Consider the following 10,007-nt stretch of genomic DNA (forward strand, 5'->3'; position numbering starts at 1 on the left):
GCAGGGACCCCTCAGAGAGCTTTTCAATGTAGAAGGGGAAGAAAGACCAGCTGGGCGAGATTGAGCTGGGGGCTCTGTCGGCTGCGGAGGCACCTCCCCAGAAGGCCTGGCTTGGGCTTCTGCAGACCCAGCCCCCACAGCGGGCCCCTTCCTCTTCCTTCTCCGGCTCCCTCACCATGAGAGGAGAGGACAGGGAGGGCAGGGAACCTTGGCGCCTGGAGCCAGCAGCAGTTCTGCTGATAACTCGGGGCCAAGCAGGTGGGGCTTCCACGCTCCGTGATGCTCCTGGTGAGGGGCCCTGGAAGGAAAGGAGAGGAGAGAGTTGCGTCTTCTCCAGGAAGCCCTGAGGAAGACGCATGCTTGGCCCAATCACCTGCGCCCAAACCCTCCACCCCCGCCCGGCACCCAGAGCTGTGAGCAGCCGGGGATCCCTGCCCTCCCAGCCCAGCCAGCTCCCCGCCTGGCCTCCCGCTGCATCCACCACCTGGCCCCCTCGCCTGAGCAGGGTGGAAGGAACTGCAGGGCTGGACACACTTCCCCAGCTGTGCCTGGAACTGAATTCATTTGCCGCAGGCAGGGGCCGGCTTGACTCTTAAGTCTGGTCATTAAATTAAAGTTAGAAATTGAAACAACACATGAGTAACACATAATGGCTTACTGGGAAGCTACTTAAGCTCTAAGGGAGCTATGGTTTGCTCTATTGTTAAACTACAATTGCTATTATTAATTGTGTTCTTAATAATTACCCAATATTAATTTGCAATAACAACTGCGTGGTGCCAGCCTAGGTGTTCTGTGTGACGCCGAGAAACAGCCATCTCTAGGGCTGGATGGGCCAGACGGCAAGAAGCTAACGGAGGGAAGGGTAGGAGACGGCATCTGTGGTGCCAGGAAAGACTCCAGGAATAAGATAAAGGGGAGGCAAAGCAGGGGGGCAGAGACACTGCAGTTCCAGGGAGCAGTGGCTGCAGGGTGACGCTTCTGGAGGCAACGAGCCTCTGCAGCTCTGGAAAGACAAACTCCCCGAAAGACACTTCAACTGCAATGGGAGGAGCCTGAAAAGAAGTTATGTGGTTTCAAAAACAGAATGTTGGCCAGAATAGGATTAAACCAGGAGAAACGGAGAACTCTTTCCCTGGAGATCCGTAAGGAAGCCCCCAACTTCACATGCATATGCACATGCACACGCTCACACATGCACATGCCCTCACATGCACACGCCCTCACATGCACATGCCCTCACATGCACACGCCCACACATGCACACGCCCTCACATGCACATGCCCTCACATGCACACGCTCACACATGCACATGCCCTCACATGCACACGCTCACACATGCACATGCCCTCACATGCACACGCTCACACATGCACACATGTACATGGACACACACATGTATACATGCACATGGACACACATGCACTCACATGCACACATGCACATGAACACATTCACACATGCACATGGACACACATGCACACACTCACACATGGACACACTCGCATATGCACACACATGCACACGCTTACACATGGACACACATGCACATGCTTACACATGCACACGCTCACACATGCACACATACGGACACATATGCACACACACATGCACGTGCTTACACATGCACACTCACACATTCACATGCACACACTGGCACATGCACATGCACACATGCACATAGACACACATGCAAACACATGCACATGGACACACATGCACACACGCATACGCACATATGCACACACATATGCACACATGCACACATACGGACACACTTGCCTATGCGCACACATGCACACGCTCACACATGCACACACACGGACACACACATACACACATGCACTCATGCACACACATGCACACGCTCACACATGCACACACACGGACACATGTACACACACACATGCACACATGCACACACTCACACATGCACACACACGGACACACACATATGCACACACACATGCACACAGAGACATACATATGCACACACACATGCACACATGCACATGCTTACATATGTACATGCTCACGCATGCACATGCTCACACATGCACACACATGGACACATGCACACACTCATACCCACACTCACACATGCACACACACATGCACACATGCACATGGACACACAATGCCCACACTCACACATGCACACACTCATGCATGCACACGTGCACATGGACACACTCACACATGCACACACACACATGCACATGCACACTCGCACATGCATTTTCATATGCACACCTGCACACACTCACATGAACACACACATGCACACACATACATGTGTACACACATACCCCCCTGTGAGGCTCCAGTGCTTCCTGCACACAGCAGGCTGCTGGGTCACTGGTCCAACAGAGGGGTCACTGCCCCAGAACCAGATCCAAAGCAAGCCAGAGGCCTCTTGTCCTCCCTTATTGTGTGGTACCGACTGGCTGACAAAAGAGCCTTACGACTCACATCACCTCACCAATCCAGTGCTGACGGAGCCACTGCCTCAGAGGAGCAAAGCCAGGCTGCAAGGGCGGAGGCCAGGCAGGAAGAAGAGCAAGTGTCATCTGGGGAAACTGGGAGGACTTTCTGGGGTGAGGAGGCACCATGCAGAACCCCATGGAGGCAGGAGGCAGAACAGGACAGGAGAGCTGAGAGCTGGTCGAGAGGAAAGAGGGACAGCCAGGGCCACTCGCTCACGCCACTTCTCCTGATGAGTATTAGTATTCCACTGTTTGGATGGGAGATGGAACCCCTACGGCATACCTCTCCCACAGCTTCTCGCCTTGTCAGTGTGTGTGTGCGCGCTCATGCACACGTATGAGCATGCATGTAGGGGTGTGCTCCGTTTGACCCTGGCCTTTGAGGTCAAGGACTTGGCCTCCTTCTTTTCCAAAGGGGCCCATGATCCAGTTCAGAGCAGGACAGCCAGCTGTCTGCCCACTGATAGCTGGATTTTCCGTCATCTAGCCAGCAGATGGGCTGACCAGCTGAGTCATCCACTCACCCCCTCCAGAATAACCCACTTGTTGAGTGCCACTGACTGCCTGGTGACCACAAACCAAAGCCTGCCACCTTCACAACTGCCTGGGTGGGAGCAAAACCAACTCCTTCTGAGCCCTTGAAGTAGCCCCTCTGTGAAGATTCCCCTCGAGGGACCCCATAGGACCCCCACAACTTGCCGCCCACCCCAGGCCTCATTTTCCCGTGGGATGGATGCATCCAGCTCCCAGAGGGTTGGCCTTGCCACTTAAGGCCCACATCAGCCCCTGGCCTTTGTTGCAGGTGGGCCAAGCGGGGCCAGATCATCAAGGAGGCATCTGGAGAGGTGTACAGGACCACAGTGGACTACACGTACTTCTCAGAGCCTGTCTCCTGCGAGGTGACCAATGCCCTGGGCAGCACCAACCTCAGCCGCACGGTTGACGTCTACTGTGAGTGCAGTGATGCAGACTTCCCCAGGCGAGCAGGCATCCGGTGGCTTCTGCTTAGAGCTGGAGAAACCAGGGCTTGATTCATTGCACACAACACAAGCTTCATGCGTTATGACGTAGGATGCTTTGCACTCGACGAAAACCTGCTTTGTCCGGTGTTTCATGTTTATTTTGATCCCTGTAATGACCCCATGAGTCAGGGTCTTGGCTGGGGCTGCTATGACACGTTACTGTAGACTCGGTGGCTTAAATGGCTGAAATCAGGGTGCCATCATGGTGGGTTCTGGTGGGGACTCTCTTCCTGGCTTGTAGGCAGCTGCCTTCTTGCTGTGGCATCCCATGGCAGAGAGAAAGAGAAAAGCAAGCTCTTGGGGCCTTTATTCCAAGGGCACTAATCTCATCATGAGGGCTCCACTCTCATGATCTAATCCCCCTGCTCCCCAGAAAGCTCCTCCTACTACTACCATCCCACAGGGGCAAGGATTTCAACTTTCTCCCACAGGGAGAAAGACCCCAGAAAGAGGAGGGGGAGCCCAGGCACCCTCATGTGCCTGTCCCACCCTGAGCACATTCAGCCATTGCAGTCTTGCCCTGTCCTAAACCTTATAAGAAAAGTAGGTGGTCACCAACGTGCTGGGAGGGAAGGCACTAGAAAGGCTTTTCAAGCGGGCACAGTAGTACACACCTGTAGTCCCAGCTACTCAGGAAGCGGAGGTGGGAGGATCACATGAGCTCAATTGCAGGGTTGACAGGGGACACAAGCATGCAGGCCATCATGGGTAGATATTATTATTCCCATCATCTGAATGAGGAGACGGAGGTCTGAGGTCACACAGTAAGTGGCCAAATGAGAAATGAACCTGGGCAATGACCAAATCCATTGCCCATCCACACACATTCCACTGCCTTCCACTGAGGGGACTCATGGATATACTCTCTTTTTCTTTTCTTTTCTTTTTTTTTTTTTGAAACAGAGTCTCACTCTGCCGCCAGGCTGGAGTGCAGTGGCAAGATCTCTACTCACTGCAACCTCTGACTCCCTGGTTCAAGAGATTCTCCCGCCTCAGCCTCCCCAGTAGCTGGGACTACAGGCACGCGCCACCACACCTAGATAATTTTTGTATTTTTAGTAGAGACGGTTTCGCCATGTTGGCCAGGATGGTCTCATTTTTAGCAGAGACGCTTTCACCATATTGGCCAGGATGGTCTAGATCTCCTGACCTGACCTCGTGATCTACCCACCTTGGCCTCTCAAAGTGTTGGGGTTACAGGCGTGAGCCACCGCGCCTGGCCCATCCCCTCTTTTCCACTGGAGGCCTGCAGGGACCCACAGCAAGGTAGCGCATTGCCATGGACTAACTGGCTGGATGTGTTCAAAATAAGCATCATTAGCTCATACACTGCCCCTTACAGTTTTAAACTCGCTTTTACAAACTTTAAAAAGTCTGACCCTTCCCCTCTCCCTCGAAGCCTTAGAAGAAAGTGCTGTTACTCCCTTTTTACATCAGGGGACAAATCCCAGTCTCCTGGCACCAGGCTTCAGGCTCTGTCTGCTCCCTGGAAGGAGCACTCTGAGACCTGCCTAGCCAAGGTCGGACCCTGGGCCTGGAATCCCCCCACAGCCCCCACTGTGTAGACCAAGCTTGGTCTACAGGAAGCTCCAGACGTGCTGGAGAAGGTGGAGAGGAGCCTGCGTTCAGCTCTTCAATGCTTAGCAGAGGGGTGGGAAGTGGAACCCAGGGCTGCTCTGCTGCAGTGGGGCTGACACAGAGACCGGAATGGCTGGAATAGGACGGTGGCCTGAGAGCACTGGGTGGGAAACGCTGGGGGAGGAGGAGTGGATCACGAGAGCCGTGTCTCCATCACCCTGCATCTCAGAGCCCCCATCCCACCCCAGAGGTGCACCAGGTCATGAAGGCTGAGGCTGGAGGAGAGGGGAGCAAGCTTGAAGGCAGAGGCATGAAGATCCCAAGGGCCCACATCCCCAGGACAGGAGGAGGGCCCATGCCTGCCACTGGGATGGGGGGGCTTCCCCAGCTTTCTGGCACCATTTGGGATCCAGACAGAGGGAAGGGGATGAGAGCCCTGGGGGTAAATCCAGGCAGAACCTGGTCCCCAGCACCTTATTCCCAGGCCCCATGCTGCTGACCACCTCTGTGGGCCCAAGAGAGGCGAAGCCTCCGGGAGAGGGGTCCCCTCCTTACTTCCTGAGTCCCAGTCCCAGACCCCAGACCCCGCCCGCGCAGATGACTAAAATGGAAGCGACTGAGGTGGCACAAGTACCCTGCTGCCTCCCTTCCCCCAGTCAAGGTCTGGGGGGGAAAGGAGGCAGCAGCAAGGAGGATCCCAGAGCTCCCCAGCCACCTAAACCTGTCTCCTTCTTCCCCGCATTGCAGTTGGGCCCCGGATGACCACAGAACCCCAATCCTTGCTCGTGGATCTGGGCTCTGATGCCATCTTCAGCTGCGCCTGGACCGGTAACCCATCCCTGACCATCGTCTGGATGAAGCGGGGCTCTGGAGTGGTGAGTCTGCAGCTCAGACTTCGGGCCACCCTGGCAGGGGGTGGGGGACAGTGGGGCAAGAAGGAACTGCTGCCCAGGACTCTCTCACTATTAGACTGGGGGAGTCAGCCTCCAGTGTAAGCCACAGGGAGAAAGACCCCAGAAAGAGGAGGGGGAACCCAGGCACCCTCATGTGCCTGTCCCACCCTGAGCACATTCAGCCATTGCAGTCTTGTCCTGTCCTAAACCTTATAAGAAAAGTTGGTCACCAACGTGCTGGGAGGGAAGGCACTAGAAAGGCTTTTCAAGTGGGCACAGTGGTACACACCTGTAGTCCCAGCTACTCAGGAGGCTGAGGTGGGTGGATCACATGAGCTCAAGAGTTTAAGTCCAGCCTGGACAACAGAGCAAGACCTTGTCAAAAAAAAGAAAAGAAAGAGAGGGGGAGAGAGAGAGAGAGAGAAAGAAAAGAAAGAAATTTTGTAACTCCCCCCAAATAAAGCCACCCTTTAGCCTTGGACCTGGGCTTCACTTTCTTGTGTTCCTTTTTGTTTGTTTGTTTGTTTGTTTTTGAGGTGGAGTTTCGCTCTTGTCGCCCAGGCTGGAGTGCAATGGGGTGATCTCGGCTCACCACAACCTCCGCCTCCCGGGTTCAAGAGATTTTCCTGCCTCAGTCTCCCAAGTGGCTGGAATAGCGGGCGTGGGCCACCATGCCCAGCTAATTTTGTATTTTTAGTAGAGACAGGGTTTCTCCATGTTGGCCACACTGGTCTCAAACTCCCAACCTCAAGTGATCCGCCCACCTTGGCCTCCCAAAGTGCTGGGATTACAGGCGTGAGCCACTGCACCCGGCCTTTGTGTTCCTCTTTTAAGATGTATGTATTCTTCAGTGCATGAGAGATTGTCAGATGTCCTCACATAAGAAGAAGCGGGGAAAGCCTCGCATGGGGAAGCAGGGGGACCAGAAGGAAACCAATCTTTGTGTGGCCCGTTACGTAGCAGATACTACATTATCCTGCCAGGCCCCACACATAGACAGAAAGTGAGCATCTGAGAAGATAAGCAACTGACCAGAGAGACACAGGTGTTCACTGCTGGAGCCAGGATTTGAACGCAGACCAAGCTCATGCCAGAGCCTGTTTTCATCACTCCAAGCTGTATCCCAAAGGGATCCTGAAAATGACTCTGAAAACAAGTTCAGGGGCTCTCAAAGAAGTTCAGCTGTAGGGTCATGTCACCCATGGCTAGCCTGGGAGAGGAGAAGCCACCGCAGGTACAGGGAGGTTCCTGTAGGAGGAAGCCTGGAAGTCCCCAGGCAGGCATCCCCCTCCTCCGGCACATGTACCCCTGCGTGCCCCCAGCCCACAGGGCTGCGCCTGGGATGCAACATCCTCAGCCACACGGGGCGGCCTCTCTGCTGGTGGAGTCTCCTCTGTACAGCCCACAGGCATTGTCTGTGCCAGGACATTTTTGGCCTCTTTCCTCCCCACCTTGCTTCCTACTGAGATGCCAGAGACTGCGTGTTACCCCAGGCCAGCCTCTCAGCTGCCCTGTTCCCAGAGACGGAGCGTACCCCTCCGCCTGCTCTTGGTGTCTGAGCCTGCCAATTCTCCTAGGTCCTGAGCAATGAGAAGACCCTCACCCTCAAATCCGTGCGCCAGGAGGACGCGGGCAAGTACGTGTGCCGGGCTGTGGTGCCCCGTGTGGGAGCCGGGGAGAGAGAGGTGACCCTCACTGTCAATGGTAAGACCCTCACTGGGGTGAGCCAGGCCTGAGGGAGGGAAGAAGGACCTCAGGCATCTTGGCATTGCCCCAAAGGAGCTGTCATTGGCTCTGGGCCTTACTGTCACCTCCAACTGTGGGTAGAGAGCAATTAGGTCCACCTCCTGGATTCCCTGTCAGACCCAGGCCAAGGGAGGAAGGGCCTGGATAGTTTTGTGGTCACCTCTCTTTTTGTTTGTTACCTTCGAAGGAGTCTTAGCCCTAAGAGTGGTGGGTGATGAATTTTATCCTGGCCAGGAAGCAAAGCATCAGAGAGGTCACTAGGTGGCCAATGTATTTCATCCACTCACCATGGCCTTGGCCCATGAGAATTTTTTTTTTTTTTTGAGATGGAGTCTGTTGTCCAGACTGGAATGCAGTGACACGATCTCAGCTCACTGCAACCTCAACCTCCTGAGTAGCTGGGACTACGGGCATGTGCCACTATGCCCAGCTAATTTTTGTATTTTTAGTAAAGACAGGGTTTCACCATCGTTGGCCAGGCTGGTCTCCAACTCCTAACCTCAAGTGAGCCAGCTGCCTCGCCCTCCCAAAGTGCTGGGATTATCGGCATGAGCCACCTCTCCTGGCCCCATGGGAATTTAGGAGAGCATCTCTGCACCTCCTGATCAGCCTCTTCCCGTTGTGTGTGAGCCACCCAGTCAGGGACCCCTGTCACCATCTCCATGAGGCCACGTGTTCAGGGGCCCCCTTGAGGGCAGGAAGCATGTCTTATTATAGATAATACAAATAATTACAGCAGGGGAGTCTTTTCACGGTGGGAGTTAGTAGATGAATGACTATTACATGAAATGTGTAGGGACAAGGGCGTCAGACCAGGCCTGGATGATGGGGTGTGGACAGTCATGGAGAAGCTGGGACCTGGCTCAGGCCAGACCCAAGAAGGCTGTGGCACCAAGACACAAATGCGGACGTCCCTGCCCCATCAGGTGCTTTGGCCACGAGCAAAAAGCAAAGCTGCCAGTTCGACTCCTCTGCCATTTCCGAAGGCTCCCCCCCAACCTCTGTCATGCCCACCGCCCTTTGGGAGGCCCCTGTTCCCACCATAGCCTGCCTCAGATGAAAACCCCAAAGCTCTAGGCCCCTGCAGGAACTGAGCCACCAACGTTTGCAGGGCATCTGGGTCCTGGCCCCAGAGCACGGCCTTAGGGAGGGGCCAGCTGAGGTCTCCAAATGAGCTCTGTGGGCTTCAGTGTCCTCTCTACCCGAAAGCCACCTGCTGGTGGTCTCATCTATTCCCTTCGCTAGAAAACCAAAACCAGCTTGGTGTCTCCTCAGCCCTCTCTGCTGTCCCCATTCACTAGCTCCCCCCACATCCCCCAGCATTTCCATTCCTCTCCCCCCACCCCAGAGTCGTGGCAGCCCCAGAGGGAGGCTGAGTCTACCCAGACCCCAGCACGTTCACAGCCACCTGTCCTGGCAGAGCCCTGACTCAGAGCCCTCCTGCCTTTCCTGCGTGTCCCCAGGACACCACCAATAAATTGGCACTGCAGGGCTAAAAATAACAGCATCTGATCGCGCCTCTGTATATCCATGGCAACACAGGCTGCAGCCTTTTCCTTTCAGCGCAGGTGTCTGACACTCAGCTCAGAGCTCCAGGCCCCAGTGAAATCAGCGACCCTCCACACAGCCCGCACCAGCCAGGGCATTCGGAAGTCAGGCTGTCCGGGCCTGCAGCTGGCTCTGCTCTGCTGGCCCCATGACCAACCAGCCCAGAACCCTCACGCTCATTTACACACTCCAGGGCCCCCAAGCCTGGAGCATTAAATGAGCATTGGTGTTTCTGGGAAAAAGCAGGTGGATAAAGGAGGAGCTGACATCTGCCGTCACTTTAGATGTTCAGGCATTTCCAAGGGAGATACAAAGAGATTTCTTGAGGACAGAATGCCCCCTGGGGAACACAGGCCTGGAGGGACATTTCTCTTGGATGGGGAGGACACTGAAACCCAGTCCCTGGTGCTGACCAAGGTTGAATCTGCACTCTCCAGGTCTCTTTCTCTCCCCTCCTCTGCCTCCACCCCTGCCAGCACAAGCTCCCCAAGGCTTCCAGGCAGAGAAAACCTGGAGGGATTGGAGGGAAGCAAAGAAGCTGCTCATTTATTTCTGCTGGACTAGGGTGGCCTCACACACCTGGAGGCAGGGGGATGAGTTCAGTGGCCCTGGAGAGGAGCCCGCCAGACCCTCCTGGGGGTGAACTGTCTGTTCCTGCTTCTGCAGAGCAGGCAGAAGGAGGGTAAAGCCCAGTGGATGGGACCTGGGCATGGGCTGGAGGGAGCTGGTGCTA

General features: G+C 55.1%; 1 protein-coding gene across 2 annotated transcripts in view; it reads left to right on the top strand.

Annotated features, from left to right (window-relative positions):
- The window catches only part of KIRREL3 (kirre like nephrin family adhesion molecule 3), a 566,546-nt gene that overhangs the window by 536,556 nt on the left and 19,983 nt on the right, over window positions 1–10,007 (top strand). For both annotated transcript variants that reach the window (XM_010353021.2, XM_010353020.2), the window contains exons 8-10: window positions 3,290–3,438; window positions 5,835–5,962; window positions 7,558–7,684. In XM_010353021.2, the coding sequence (XP_010351323.1) occupies window positions 3,290–3,438; window positions 5,835–5,962; window positions 7,558–7,684 (404 nt within the window). The remainder of the gene's footprint in view (window positions 1–3,289; window positions 3,439–5,834; window positions 5,963–7,557; window positions 7,685–10,007) is intronic.

This window comes from Rhinopithecus roxellana, chromosome 15 (assembly GCF_007565055.1).
Source record: "Rhinopithecus roxellana isolate Shanxi Qingling chromosome 15, ASM756505v1, whole genome shotgun sequence".
NCBI classification, from domain to species: domain Eukaryota; kingdom Metazoa; phylum Chordata; class Mammalia; order Primates; family Cercopithecidae; genus Rhinopithecus; species Rhinopithecus roxellana.